This window comes from Mustela lutreola, chromosome 2 (genome assembly GCF_030435805.1).
Source record: "Mustela lutreola isolate mMusLut2 chromosome 2, mMusLut2.pri, whole genome shotgun sequence".
Classification (NCBI taxonomy): domain Eukaryota; kingdom Metazoa; phylum Chordata; class Mammalia; order Carnivora; family Mustelidae; genus Mustela; species Mustela lutreola.
The window spans coordinates 194,462,364-194,478,589 of record NC_081291.1 but is presented as its reverse complement, the minus strand read 5'-3'; the positions used below and the strand labels follow the sequence as shown (position 1 = coordinate 194,478,589).

Here is a 16,226-nt window from a genome sequence, read left to right as displayed (position 1 = left end):
GGATATTAGTTATGAATGTAACTTGACTAGTAACTTGATTAGTAGGAACTCAAATGACTGGAGGGAGCGAAGGTATTAATGAATAGACAAAGACAAGAATGGAAATTCCTGAGCAATAACACATTACATGTCCAACCATAAAAATAGGAACTGTGGAATATAGGAGAAGGATGATGAGAAGTGAAGCTAGACAAATTGGCATGTCTAGGCCTGTCAGGCCTTTGCTATTCTAAGGAATTTGAATTAAGTAAACATCTTGGATACTATGGAGTATTTTAAGCAGGAGAGAGAGTTGTCCCACTCTTTATTTTGGAAATCATAACTTACAGGCAATGTGAACTCGGAATTGGAATTGGGTATCAGAAGCAGGGAGATGAATTACAAAATGATGGCATCCCACAGATAATAGTTGACGAAGACTAAAATAGGGACAGGAGAAATTAGGATGTGCATGGTTTCCTTGTCATGTCTACAATATTTCTATTTGGTTTCAAAAGATTTTTGCTGTGTTTTTCAGGTCGATCGCCAACCCCAGTTTATTCAGGGCTACCGAGTGATGTATCGCCAGACCTCCGGCCTACAGGCAACATCAACATGGCAGAATTTAGATGCCAAAGTCCCAACTGAGCGAAGTGCTGTCTTAGTCAACCTGAAAAAGGGGGTGACTTATGAAATTAAAGTTCGACCCTATTTTAATGAGTTCCAAGGAATGGACAGTGAATCTAAAATAATTCGTACTACTGAAGAAGGTCAGTATTCAGATTTCTAACAAAAGCCAACTTAACCCATAATGGAGGCAATTTCTTTCTTTTTTTAATTTTTTTTTTTTTTTAAATCAAAGAGAGAAGCGAGAGTGAGCACAATCAGGGGAAGTGGGAGGCAGAGGGAGAATCAGGCTCCCCACTGAGCATGGAGCCCAATATGGAACTCAATCCCAGGACCCCAGGCTCATGGCCCAAGTCGAAGGCAGCCGCTTAACTGGCTGAGCCACCCAGGAGTCCCAAGATAATTTCTCTTCAAGTTCTAGTTTATCATATACCTTAGAGAAATAGCAGGAGAGAATATAAAAAGTGAATTCAGGAAGTGGCCTTTTCTCTTTTTATTCCAAGAATCTCATAGAATATGACAACTTTTTAAAAAAAAAATGACATTCGAGTAAGGGGATTTTTTTTTCTTAAGCAGACATTTGTTCCAAATTTTACCAGTACACTGGGATTTGATTACAATATTTTCCCATATTTTTTTTTCTTAACATGGTTGAGTTCATTTGGCTTCATATCATAAGAACGGGTTTATAAACTCATTTATAAACGGGTTTATAAACTCATTTATAAACTCAAGAATGCAGGCTGTTCATTGTCACTTTCCGGTTTTTGATGTAGTAAAGTGCGACATTTTCTTTAATAAGCTTCCTTCCCCATGGACTCTGCTTGTCTGACTCATAATTTCTAATCAGAAGGCCACTTGCATGTTTGCAATAACATTCTCATTAGTGACATTTTCTCCCCTCCATTTGGAAACTTTTTTGAACACAGATACTTTTTTTTTTTAAGATTTTATTTATTTATTTGAGAGAGAGACTGTGAGAGAGAGTATGAGCGAGAAGGTCAGAGGGAGAAGCAGACTCCCCATGGAGCTGGGAGCCCGATGCGGGACTCGATCCTGGTACTCCGGGATCATGACCTGAGCCGAAGGCAGTTGTCCAACCAACTGAGCCATGCAGGCATCCCTGCACACAGATACTTTAAAGTCAATTTATGATGGACATGAAATTAATGTAGATTTGACCAGTCCCTGTACTAGTGTCTCCTTCCCTAAACTAGAGGCTTATAATAAATGGTATTAAAAGTACAAAAAGTCAGATGCCAAGTGTAATAATCTCCTCCTTTTCTGATTTTCTACTAATTTTATTTACAAAGCTCCTGGAAAATGGCCATTTTTCATAAATCAGTATGAAAGCAATCTTAAGAAAATGTGTATCAGTTACTTATGGTACCATAGATGTCTGTGTTTGACCAAAGAGCTTTTAAATTGCACATATCTTTAATCAGCATCACAGTGAAAACTTTCTGCTGTGATATGCTGACATGAACAGAAGTGCATATCTTTAAAGGTATTAATCAACTTTTAGGATATGTAAAGAAAAAAACTACTAAAAATTAATAGTAATATGTTCATCCACCATTAAATTCTACTTTATATTGAAAATGTGTACTACTAATGACTGGAGTGGGTGAATGTAATATAGAGTGCTGCATTTAAAGCGCACTTCCAAAAATGAATTTTTGCTGACGTTAGGCTTTTCCTCTGGATTAGACATCTTTCACCATTCGGCATGCATCCCTTTAGAGTTTATGTGGCCTTCTGAAGGTAACAAATGGAGCTCAGCGGGGCTGTGTGTGGGAATGATAAGCAGTGATTTGGGTTGCTTCACATCTGTAGAAGCAGAGCACTGGAATAATTGACCTGCTAGGAAGCAGGCATGGTATTCTCTCCAAGCCAGCAGCAAGGCAAATGAGAAACCAGTTTTCAAGTGTTATTTTTCAGTGCAATCTACTCAATAACTACAAAATGAGTGAACAGGTGGTTAGATTTATGTCATCGTGCCATATGTTGCAACAATATTATCAGACAGAGGAATAATACAGGGCAATATTGTGCTACTATGTCTGTATATATCCTCTATCTCAGTGCCGTATGGACATACCTCGATGACAAATTTATGGAACATGGGAGATTTAATGGATAGGCTTTTAAAATATCTTTCACCATTCAATTGTACACATGTTCAAAGGTTAAACTGTATAGAGTTATGAAAGCATTGAACCTTTCACATAAAAATCCTTTAATACCACAATTTCTTTGAATTTTGTTTCAACTATTGTTTCATTTTGTTTTTCCTACTCAGAGATTTAAGGAGAATTGATAAATTTTCCTATAAAATTAGTATTTTTCAACTCTCAGAGAGACTGGAGAGCAGATGCTGCAGTCTAAAATCAGAAATTTTTTCTCACTCATCTTTTCTCAGTGTGATTATAATTAGTTATAGGAGAAACCATAAAGGATGGGAACTGTAGGAAATTAAAATCTATCCATTTCACACTCAACCCAACATGAACTGTTTTCATTTGTAACTTCAGAGCTTCTTTCCCATCAACATAAAATAAGTTTTAAATCTTAAATTAGGAGTCAATGTATAAGTCAATTATTTTTACCTGATATGAAAAAAAAAGTATTTTTTTCTTATTTTGGTGAAATTTATTGCTGTGTTTCTGTTTTTATGTATTAAACACAAAACCATACCAAACAAGAAGATTATTAGTGGCACCATTCAGAGATAATGGTTGATGAAAATTTGGAATACATTCTCTCAGAATATTTTTTTATAAAGATTTTACTTATTTATTTGACGGAGATCACAAGTTAGCAGAGAGGCAGGCAGGGGTGGGGGGGGGAGCAGGCTCCCTGCTGAGCAGAGAGCCCAGAGCCCAATGAGGGGCTCTATCCCAGGACCCTGAGATCATGACCTGAGGTGAAGGCAGAGGCTTAACCCACTGAGCTACCCAAGTGCCCCACTCTCAGAATATTTTTGATAGGAATGTTTTTTTTCAGAAAGAGAGCCTGCCTATTCTCACATGGATCAAAGCTCTAGATCCAGACATACCTAGGTTCAAATTCTGCCTTGATGTTTCACTTAGATAATTCTCGTACAGTTGTCTTCGCTTTCCTTTTCTGTGAAATTGAGATAAGATTTGTTTTTACTTCTTGAGGTTAGTGTGATCATCAAATATGATGCTTAACTCAGTGCGAGACATATAGAAAACACTCATCAGAATGTTAGCTGTTAAATTTATTAGCGAGCACATATTAGCAAAGCTGTTGTGTTTGCATTAAACCTATCCATTATATTGAAAGGGCAATTTTTGGAAAAAAACTGTCACTGTTGAATACTACGTGCAAATTGAGAGCTACTGGAAACCAGACCTCTTGCTTCTTGTCTGCATATCCATATTCTATAAGCAGTATTAATGCACATCAAGACTTACAGTTGGTGTTTACCCTAATCGCTTCCTTTGCAGCCCCAAGTGCCCCTCCACAATCTGTCACTGTGCTGACAGTAGGAAGCCACAACAGCACAAGTATTAGTGTTTCCTGGGATCCTCCTCCTCCAGATCATCAGAATGGAATCATCCAAGAATACAAGGTAGGAGTGGGTGAAGAAGTGGGTGAAGAAGCAGGGCTCACAGAAGGGCTTCCCAGAGGTCTCAGTGTCACATGCAAGAAGCTCATCTCCAGAAGCCCTCTTGTTGAGACTGAGTGTAAAGTAATTTTTCTATCTTTGTGTGACAGGTAAAGAAACAAATGCATAGGGGATTGGGACCTAACTCCAAGACACAGATAACAAAAACTCACCTGGACAAGTAAACCAGAACAGTGGAGTGTTTTTGTTTTGTTTTGTTTTGTTTTGTTTTGGGAAGGGGGTTATAGAGCATGATTCCAGAACCTCAAAGAGTTAGAGAGATTGGGTACAGAGTAGGTGGTGCAGCTCTCATCCTAAAAGTCCTGTATCATTGTTATTAAATTTCTGTGTAAGGGGCCTTAGCAGGGATATTTTTAAACCGTGTTCTCATAAAAAGATGCTTCCAGGGTTTAGAGGGTTGGGGTGGGGATAGGAGGTGGATGGCACCAACTCCCACTCTGAAGTCCTCTTTTGGTCAATTTATTGAGGTTTTGGAAAATATTTCACTTGAAAAAGGGAGCCATTATAAAAACAAATTATGAAAAAACTTATAAATGTAGTTTATTATCTCATTTTTCTAATGATAATTTTGTTGCTGTTTAGAAACTATAGATCCATTGTTTTCCTGCCATCATTTGATGTTTAACAGACAAAATGTCTAACTTTGGGAAATAAGACTCTGACTAGCTGTGATGTGATTAGAACACATATGATAGTAAAACCTCATTAAACCTTATAAAAATTCAAAACTATGATTTTGCTATTAATAAATGTATATGGGAGTCTAACAATTAACATGTTGTATATATCTATAAGAATAGAAAACTAGACACCCCATCTCACCCAAAAAGTTTAGAGTTGATATGTAAAATGAAGCTGAATAATTGTAGTGAAAGCATTGCAGGTTGAATTCTGTTATTTCTAAGAAAAAATAAAATTCAAAATAGAATTTTCTTAAATTAATGAATGATTAGCTTACTGATACCATGTACACAAGCACTTAACTCTAAAATTATCCCCATCACTTTATAAAGAAATGTGTAAGAAATATAAGAATCACAATTACTTATAAATATATATGCATACATATAAATTTTATAAGGATTAGGGTACAATGGCAAAGAATGATCTGTTCTGGTATTTATGTTTTAATGAGGTTAGGATTTTACCTTTGTATCATTGGGAACTAAATATCTTAAACTTCCATTTACTGATATACCAATATTGATTATAACATGGTATTTTTTGTTATAAGTTGTAAGCTTTCTCACTCATATGAGAGTGCCTTATTTCGGTCACAAAGTGTATATTTTAGTTAGGCCTAAATATTCCTACATTAGTAACATAGATATCATTGTGTAAATAAAAGAAATAAGTAAGAATTACTTTAAATAAAAAGTTCCAGGAATTGACCTATTTCAAAAAACCATTTGTATTTCTACTTATGTATCTCCATGTAGATTATGAAATACTGTAGATTATGAATGCAAATATGTATATACAGTATGATTCTTTTTATAATGCATTTGACAGTAACAGATCTCCATATCCCAGGACAAAGTATGCTTTAAAGTCTGATTTTTACTTAGAGTAAAAGCCTGGATTCTTTCACATTGGTTTTCAAAGACTATCTACCACTCTGTTCTCATGAATGTGTCTGTGTATATGTCCATATGTTTTGATCGATACTGAGATTTATTACTGTCAATGTAAATACTGGCCTTAATTTCATCTCAGTCAATACTTATAACTTAGGTCAATTAATCTTGTTAACTACTTCTGGGTAAGTTAATAGTTTCTTAAATAGAATATAAATTACTTAGATGTGCACCTATATCCATTGGATATTACAACTAATAATCACCATGTTTTAATAGATTACATGCATAATATACCTTGATAAATAAATTAATCAGAGAAGTTTATGAGTTTTAATCCATACCCAAATACTCTTTGCAACCAAGAACACTCTCCAGAAGTGTTTAAGAATCACTGCATTATATGCATTCAGTGTTAGTTGTAATATATAAAGGAACATGGCGTGGTTTTAGCTTCTCCTACTGTTCTTCCTTTAATACACACACACACACACACACACACACACACGTAGATAAATAAATTGCAAATATTAGCCTTTAGAAAATGTCATTTACAAATACTTCTATAAGCCAAGAGAATAGATGGGTCACTACTAAAAAAATAGGTCATCAATTTGACAGAAAGGATAATTTTATATTCTTTTTGTTTCTCACTTTACATTTCTATAGATCTGGTGCCTGGGGAATGAAACACGATTCCATATCAACAAAACTGTGGATGCAGCCATTCGATCTGTAATAATTGGTGGGTTGTTCCCAGGTATCCAATACCGGGTAGAGGTTGCCGCTAGTACGAGTGCAGGGGTTGGAGTAAAAAGCGAGCCGCAGCCTATAATCATTGGTGAGTACATCTCTGTGGCCTGTTATCAGTTAGCCAACTGGCAAAAAGGTAGATATTTTTAATCTGTGTCCTAAGAGTAGATCTGCAGCAATGAGAAGAGGGTACACTCATCATATAGGCAAATAGGTTGACTGACTAGGGTTTCTCATACAAATAGTTAGCAATTTCTTGTGCTCTCAAGTTTCCCAGAAACTTCTTCAAATTATAATCACTAAGTGTTTAAATGCTGAAAGTCAGTTTGAAAATAATTTTTAATCAATAATTTCACTAACAATATTGATGTCATTGAAATATAATAAGAAATGAGACAGTTACTGAAGAAAGTGCATTGTGTTTCAAATCCTCTAAGCAAGAAAGATGTCAAAATTTCACCAGAAACAGTCCAAAAGAAACTTTGTAATCCAAATATATTATCCCAAATAAGAAATTCCTATTAAATGCACTATCATCATCACAGACAATTTTTCCCTACTAGCATTGATTATGTTTGCCTGTTCTTGAAATATATGTAAATGGAATCACACAGAATATAATACCTTGTGTCTGGCTTCTTTCACTAAACAATGTTTTTGAGACTTACCAATGTATGTATCATGCAATTCATAGGTTTTTGTTTCTGAGCAGTGTTCAATTGAACGAATATATCTTATTTTGTTTCTCTGCTTTTCTCTTGAGGGCATGAACATTCCTGTGTAAGTCTTTTTGAGGACACAAGTTTTTATTTCCTTTGGAGAGATATCTAGAGGTGGAATTTTTAGGTAATAGGATTGACATAATTTATAAGAAACTGTAAAGATTTTCATATTATTGTATAATTTTATACTTTCACTAGCAAAGAACATGACTTGCATTTTTTTTACACCATCACCAACATTTGATGTTAACCATCCACAATTTTAGTCATGCCGACAAGTATGAAAGTGTACCTGACTATTGTCTTTACTTCAGTTTTCTTTGACGATTAATAATGTTGAACAACATTATGTGTGTTTTATTGGCCATTCACATATTTTCTTTTGTACCATTTCCAAGTCTTTGCCTTTTTAAAATGTGTTGTTTCTCTCTTGTTACTGGATAGGAGAACCGATACATACATAGAATATAAATTCTATATATGTATACAAACTCTTTGTCATATAGTTTTTCATTGCAAATATTTTTTCCTCACCTATGGATTCCCTATTTTTTTTAATTAATAGTGTCTTTTGATTAGTGAATTTTTAAATTTTAGTGAACTATAATGTATCACATTTTTCTTTTATGTTTAGTGCTTTCTAAGAAACTGTGTCTTATCTGTAGATAGGAAATATATTTCCTTAGATTTTCTTCTATCAGCCTTATAATTTTAGCTCTTATGCTTACGTCTATAACTCATCTTAAAGTAATTGCATGTGTTTTGAGAGTTGAGGCTTATTTATTTTCCTAATTATATCAGCACATGTTTTCTTAAATTTTTCCCTATTTTATTTTTGTAAGTATACTTGTTAAATTCCTTTACCACTTATTCTGTACTATATGTAAACTTACTTTTATATATTACCCTTTCATCTTATGTCCTTACTCACCTCACTTATTTATTTTAATAATTGTGGCATATTTTTTCAGGGTGTATTCAAACAATATTCTGTCTCCTTTCTTCCTATATGTGTTAATATGGTAAAATCTATTGAATCATTTCAAAAGTGAATAAGCCTTTCATTCCTGGGATAAGTCTCATTTGATCAAAATACATTATGTTTTCTACAGATATTATTCCATCCAATTTGCCAACATCTGCTAAAGAAGTTTGCATCTATGTTCATGAGGGATAGTGATCAATAGTTTTCTTCTAATGTCTTTGTCAGGTTTTAGAATCAGGTTGGCTAACTTTATAAAAGGGGCTGGGAAATATCCTATTCTTGGCTACAGTCTAAGAGTTTTTGTGGGCCTTTTATTTTCTTCCTTAAATTCTTTCGAGAATCATTTATAATATCTGTGCCTAGAGTTTTCTTTGTATATTCTCTTTGTATTTATGAATTTGCATTTATTTAGAACTGTTATTATTCCTTTGCTGGTTGTATTAAATGGATTTTTGGTTTTTCCATCAGTGAATTTGTCTAACTTATCTAAGTTCTTGAATTTATTGTTATATGCTTAATTGCATTATCTCCTTATTTATAATCCACTTTAATTGTAATGTTGCAGGATGTGTAGTTATGTCTTCTCTTTTATTTTTTTAAAAGATTTTAGGGCCACATGGGGGCTCAGTGGGTTAAAGCCTCTGCCTTTGGCTCAGGTCATGGTCCCAGGGTCCTGGGATCGAGCCCCACTTCGGGCTCTCTGCTTGGCGGAGAACCTTCTTCCCCCTCTCTCTCTGCCTGCCTCTCTATCTACTTGTGATCTCTATCAAATAAATAAAATCTTAAAAAAAAGATAAAAGAAAAGATTTTATTTATTTATTTATTTAAGAGAGAGGGAGGACACAAGAAGGGAGGAAGGGCAGAGAGAGAAGGAGAAACAGACCTCTGCTGAGCAGGGAACCCAATATGGTTCCCCATCCTAGGACCCTGAGATCCTGACCTTAGCCAAAGGCAGACACTAAACCAATGGAGCCACTCAGGTGCCCCTCATCTCTTTTATTCATATACTGAGAATTCATGTTCTCTCTCTCTTTTTCTTCTCTCCCTCTTTGTTTTGCAACCCCCCAACCATCCCTTTAATTTCAAATAGCTTTGATAAAGATTAATCAATGTTTTTTAATCTTTTCAAATATAAACTTTTGGGGTGCCTGGGTGGCTCAGTGGGCTAAGCCTCTCCCTTCGGCTCAGGTCATGATCTCAGGGTCCTGGGATCGAGCCCCACATTGGGCTTTCTGCTCAGTGGGGAGCCTGCTTCCCCCCCCCTCTGTCTGCCTCTCTGCCTATGTGTGATCTCTGTCAAATAAATAAATAAATGAAATCTTTTTTTAAAAAGTATAAACTTTTGGCTTTGTTAGTTTTATTTATTTGATTTCTAATTAATTAATTTCTGCATTTTTTCTTCTACTTACTTTTTGTTGCTTCTTAAGATGGAAATCTATACCAGTGATTTGGACCTTTCTAATACAGATACTTAAAATAAATTATAAATAATAATAATAATATATTATATATAATATATATATTATATATAATATATAATAAATTATTATTTAAAGTTATACATTTCTTACTAAGCACATCTTCAGCTGAATCTTATACATTTTGAGTTTCCATTTACCACGATGTTTCCATTTACCACGATGTTGAAAATACTTTTCACTTCACCTAAGGATTTCGTTCTCTTTGCAGAGGTTGTTTAGCAGTGTATTGTTACATTTCCAGATATTTTGGAATTTCACAAATAGCCTTTTCTTTCTGATTTGTAATTTAATTCCACTGTGTTTAGAAAATGTACATTGTATGAATTTAGCCTTTTAAATATGGAGAATTATTTTATGGCTTAACATTTGGTCTTAGGGAATGTTGCTTATGCCTTTGAAAAATATGTGCATTTTTCTGTTCTGGAGTGGAATGTTCCATAAATGTCATATTAAATTAGTTGGTAGTATTGTTCAGGTCTTTACTGATTTTCTGCCTGTTTACTCTTTCAATAAATAAAAAAGGAGTCTGGAAATTTATTATAATTAAAGATTTTTGTATTTCTTCTTTCTGTCTATAAGTTTTCATTTCATTTATTTTACTACTTGTTTTAAGTGAATACATCTTAGAATTGTTACATTTTATTAGGGAACTTACCCTTTATCATTATGGAATGCCCCGCTTTATTACCTAGTAAGATTCTTTGTCCTAAAATGTACTTTGTCTAATATTAGTATAGCTACATTATATTAAAAGTATTTACATAGTTTGTGCTTTGTTTCCATCCTTTTACAGGGATATTGTACATTTCTACTATTTATATTACGTATTAAGTCTCTTTTAAAGTCAATATGATAATCCTTGCCTTTTTATTGTAATGTTTAGACCATTAACTTCAATATAATCAGTGATGCACTTGGGCTTAGAATTACCATCTTGCTATTTATTTTCTATCTGAATTTGTTCCTATTTTCTTAGTTTCTTCTTGTTGAATGAAGTCACTTTCTGTATTCTATTTTGTATCCATTATTGGATTCTTAGGATTAAGGGTTTTTTTAAAATAATGGTTACTCTAGGATTTACCTAGCAAGAACTTAAAAAAATATAATTCCATTTTCATTCCTCTCAGTATTTTTGCTATTGTTATAGTTTTACTCTTATATAGTAAACACCAATATACAAACTAAAGTAGTGTTATGATTTGCTTTGCTTTAAATCATTAGTTATCTTTATCTTTTAAGTAAATTAAAACTAAGAAAAAATTTTATGTTACTCATTTTTTATCAGATATTCTGTTCTATAAATTCAATTTCCTCAGCCTCCCTGAGTTCCTCTCAGGAATTTTGTTTAGCCACATTTGGGTTCCTCTTCACTGCATCGCATTTGAGTATTAGCACTATCTTCAGATCAAATATGAAAATAGTAAAATCTCCCTTTTTTTTACTTCCCCTTTCTCACAATCCTGCTCTTTGTTTTACATATTTTGCCAACTTTTCTACTTATTTATGGGAGGATTTTGTGTCCCATACCTGTTATTTCTTTATGGGCAGAAATGGAATTATCCAGTGAATTATTAATTTATTTAATATACTTTTCTGTTCTAGAATTTCTATTTGTTTTCTTTTACATGTTCCATTTATTCTAATAGCTACTTTAAAGTCCTTTTCTCCTCATTTCAACGTCCATGTCATCTCATGGTCTGTATCTGTTGATTATTTTTTTCTCTTGACCTTTGGTTGTCTCTTACTATTTTTTTACTTCTTTCTTCTTTTTTGCTATTGTTATTTTGTTTCTTTTTGCATGCTTAGTAGTTTTTTACTGCATACTATACATTGCAGATGCATACCATAAAATTTAGTGATCTTCTAAAGAATGTTGGGTCTTGTTTTAAAGAGAGTTATGTTACTAGCTGATCATCTTGATTTTTCGGGGGCTTGGATTTTACCTTTGTTAATATGGGACTGTTTATGTTTTGACCTTTTTCTCAGAGCAAAATCTCAGTTCGACCTTTACTTCCAAGTCATGGCCCTTAAGAGGCTTCAGTGAAAAGCCAAATATGTTGATCTCTTTTCCAACTTGATGAAATTTAAGGTTTAAACAAAATTTTCTCTACAGTGAACATCAGCTGAAAAGTCTGTTCAGCCTTTTCAGCCTTCTGGTTTTTGATATTCACCAGATTCTTGGAATCTTCATTCTGCAGGTACTCTTAAGAGTTCATCGTATGATTAAGGGGGAGTTCATACAAAGATTTGGAAATATTACTTTCGTGTGGCTCTTGAACATGGCTTCCCAATGAAAATTTTCAGTCACTCTGTCATCTGAGAACTGTATCCTCTGACACTTTATAGCAATTGGGTTCAAGCTGCCTAGCACTGTATGGTTTGAAATTTTTAAAGGAAAAGAAAGCCTCATAAATTCAGATTTCCCCTAGTGCATCTCCCTTCTTTCAAGAGACATATATCTTCAGTTCTTCCTGCTTTTATTTGTTTATTAGTATCTTTAATATATTTTTAAATGTTCTTCCTAGAGTTTGCATATTTTAAGAATATTTACCCAGAGTTTGATACAATAGAATGTGCCAGTCCCATTTCTTTCTGTTTGTTTTTTGAAATGATGCACATAGAGCACACTGCCAATTTCTGGGAAATTGTTTCTTTTTACAAAATATTTATTGTATATGAAGAGATTTAACATTCAACCATACTGTTGATTTTTTAATATTCTCCAAGTTTTTGTTCTTTTATATATTAAAAATGTTAAGGAGAAAAAGTTATAGTATTAACTTTCCTTTAAATTGCCTTCCCTTTCTTAATTAGTCATACAGACCGAATTAATTTCTTAACCTGAGGGGAACCTACAATCTTGCCCTTCTGAGATTTTCTAAAATAAATTGGAATAAGAAAGAAATACAGGTACACCCAAAAGGATTTAACTGATACACACACACACATACACACACACACACACACACACACACACATTATGCTATTTAGAAGTAAGCCCTTCTTACTTCTCTTACTTTTTTCCTTAAATGTTTATGAGACATATTTAAAGGGCACCGTTTTCTATGAAAATTCCTGCATAAGCAAACAAAGCTTTGTGGGGTTTTGTGTTTTTTTTTTCTTTTTAATTGTCTATATCAGTTGGAATATTTCTAACCCAGATTGTCAAGTATCTATATATTTCTTTACTGTATTTTCTATCATTTTTATTAGAAGTGTAATTCTCAAGCAAAGGGAAGTTTTGGCTGTTGTTGTTTTTTGTTTGTTTGTTTGTTTGTTTGTTTTTTGTAGAGACTGTATGCATTATTCACAATATTGGGGGGATTTATTGTACTTGGAGGCAAGTAAAACATTACAATAATACCATTTAACCAAGCTCATCTCATGTCAATTAAGAACTTAACAACTGTATAGTAACTTAAAAAAAGGAAAACTAACTTAGAGTGTTTTAAATCAAATAGAAAGTTTTATTTAAGTTTTCATTAGTTTAAAAAGACTGTTTTTAAATGTATGATTATTACTTTATTTTTTAGCATATCATACAACTCTTTCCAAATTTTCTGTGAAGTTAAAAAATAATCTAATAAATGCTATTTCTATCTCCTATTTGTGTAACTAGAACGTGCAGTATTCGAGATGTGATCAATGGAATTGCACCACTTGGAATAAATGCATGCTCACATGTGCACACACACGCACACACAAACACACAAGCACAACTCAACACAGAAAATGCTGTTTCTACTCAAGAGATTTATTTCTTTTTAATATCTACTGTTGTACTGAAGAAGCCTTTAAGTGTTTCTTTAATTACTCCTGCACATCTACCTTAACATCTTGTCTGATAACATTATCTACAAAACTGTTATTCCTTAGCTGAAAAGTGATTTAGTGATGGCTAATCTTTTTCTGTTTCAATTTGTGCTTTCTCTATTGTCTGTTCAGTACTAGAAACAGCACTCGAAGTGACTCAAGCTCTACCTCATTTCCCCTTTGCCTTAATTAAATCATGTATTGGCATTTGTTGTAATTTATGGCTGATAATTTTAGATTTGTCTTATGCCAGACTATGTACTGTTTCATCTATTCCTTCTCAGTTTTATTTTCATCCCAGAAAGTTCCATTAAGGGAATATTAAATAAAATATCATATAAATATAATAAATAGCTATACACATGTTTAAAAGCATTGTTTTTTGTCTGTATTTTCCACTGGTAAGATAATTTAACATCAAAGTGTCCATAGTTCTCCTATACCATTTTACTTACACACACAGAAATTCAACCACATACATTTACATAAGTAAGCATCAAAGATTATGCCATATAGTAAATTTACTTTGCTTTATAATTTTCAGTAATCTTGCTTAATAATATAGCTATTGTTTCTTTAATCATTTGGCCACTTAATGCTTACCTTATATAGTTGGTAACAATATGTGGAACAGCTGCAAACTTTCACAGTAATAGATACAATCGAATCTGATGTGTCTAATTAATTTTTAGTCCAACAAATTGGTTTTGTTCTTCATTACTCTCCAATGGGAGGAAGACATTACATTTCATTATATTTTTTGTCTGCAAGAACAATGGAGCGTTACAGGTCACACACATCCCTTGTCTATGCTCTAATTAGTCCAACTGACAACATTGTTTCAAATATACCAGCAACATAAGAAGTAGTAATACACCTTTGGTAACATAAATATTGCACATAAAACATCATATTTTATCAACCTTGTACACAAATGAAGGACAAGTTTTCTTTTCTCCTTGTTCAATAATGTGTTTATTTTCCTTTTGGTAACTCCTAGTAGCTATAAAAATCAGCAGGTATGTGTATGTCTTATATTGAAAATATGAATTCATTTTAAATATTTTTTATCTAAGTTTATGTATATAATAACTAAGGTCAGATAAATTGGGAAGATTAATCAGGGTATTACATAAGTGAATCTGGGTTTTACATCTGGAATTTAACACAAGAGACATTTCAGAAATGGAATATAAGTATGTATAAGAAAAATGCTAACAGCTATAACAAAATAAAAGTTTTTTTTTCCTTATTCATAGTCCCATCTGATATAGATTAGCAGAATGGAGGTTAGGGTTTGTCTTCCACACAGTCATTTAGGAAACTTCGATCCTTCCAATCAATAGCTCTGGATTCTCTTACAGGAGTCAGAATGCTCCAAAGACCCCTTCTTTCTATTTAACATTAGCAAAGAGGGAGAATGTCAAGTATTGTCACAGTAGTGTGTGGGTCAGGTCTACAGGCAGTATGCATAATATGCCTATGCAGTATTGTAAGTCACTTTGCTGCACTTAACTACAAGTGAGTCTAGGCTATGTTGGCTAAATTTCTGACCTGGAAGAAAGGAGAAACTGGCAAACAAGTCATCTGTGGTTTTCAAGACTCTTACATCTAGACAATTATAACTTACATCCCTGAAGTTCCTTGAGTGGCTCTTAAAGTAACCCTTACCCATACTTGGGTCATAATTTGGAGTCATCAGCCTCTTTACATACATCATCTTAACTAATACTTCCAAATATTTGAAATGGTGCTGTTGCCAACTAACAGAAACAGGTACTTGAAAAGATTAAGTCCCTTACCTAAAGTTATTGCTTATTTAAGTTGGTAAGTGGAAGAGATGATATCCAAACAGGAAACTTCAAAGACCATGTTCTTTCTTCTATGTTATAATGCCATAATAACTGAAATAATGAACATCATACATGTGGTGTGATATGCTGACATTTGCCACTTACATTTTGATTTCAACTTATTTTTCAACTCTTTGATTTGTAACTGAAAGGATATGATATTGACACTACAAATCACTTAATTTCCTGTGTGTAAATATCTTAATCTTTTAAATACACACCTAAATATTTGCTTTTCAGTGATACTACAATTCCATAAGTTTTAACCTATTTGAAAATGTGGATTAAGATTTTCTTAATTATCTCTGAAAGGTCTAAACTGCCAAAATCATGACTATTTCTAGAGTAATATTAGACCAGATTTAAATGTTTATTTTAGTAACATAGACCTTAGAATTAGTATTAAAGTTGTCTTTTTTATTCAACTTTCAAGCAGATTTTCAAATTAGTTTAGTTTTATTGTACCTTTGTGTGGTATATATGTATATACATATATATAAATTATAGAGACTGATCTCTATGAAGCACATAATTGTCATTGTTTTATATGGTAGTTTTAATACATCCCCCAAAATTAAGGGTGTTTGATCAAAATAAGATCTTTGTTAGACTATTAAGGACAATATTAAATGACATATTTTTAAGCCAAGAACAGTTGAATTGATGCAGTGCTATAGAGGAAAGACAATTTGCAAACTTTATGCATGTTGCAGTTGCTTTATATATTTTAACGAGACTATATTAAAACATGCTTTACCTAGCTAAAGAAAAGTTGCTGTTA

The 16,226-nt window shown here is 33.1% G+C and overlaps 1 protein-coding gene across 20 annotated transcripts in view; it reads left to right on the top strand.

Moving 5' to 3' along the window:
- Window positions 1-16,226, top strand: part of ROBO2 (roundabout guidance receptor 2) — a 592,813-nt gene that overhangs the window by 513,021 nt on the left and 63,566 nt on the right. For all 20 annotated transcript variants that reach the window (XM_059164449.1, XM_059164448.1, XM_059164451.1 and 17 more), the window contains 3 exons: window positions 518-749; window positions 4,080-4,204; window positions 6,508-6,679. In XM_059164449.1, coding sequence (XP_059020432.1) covers window positions 518-749; window positions 4,080-4,204; window positions 6,508-6,679 — 529 coding nt within the window. The remainder of the gene's footprint in view (window positions 1-517; window positions 750-4,079; window positions 4,205-6,507; window positions 6,680-16,226) is intronic.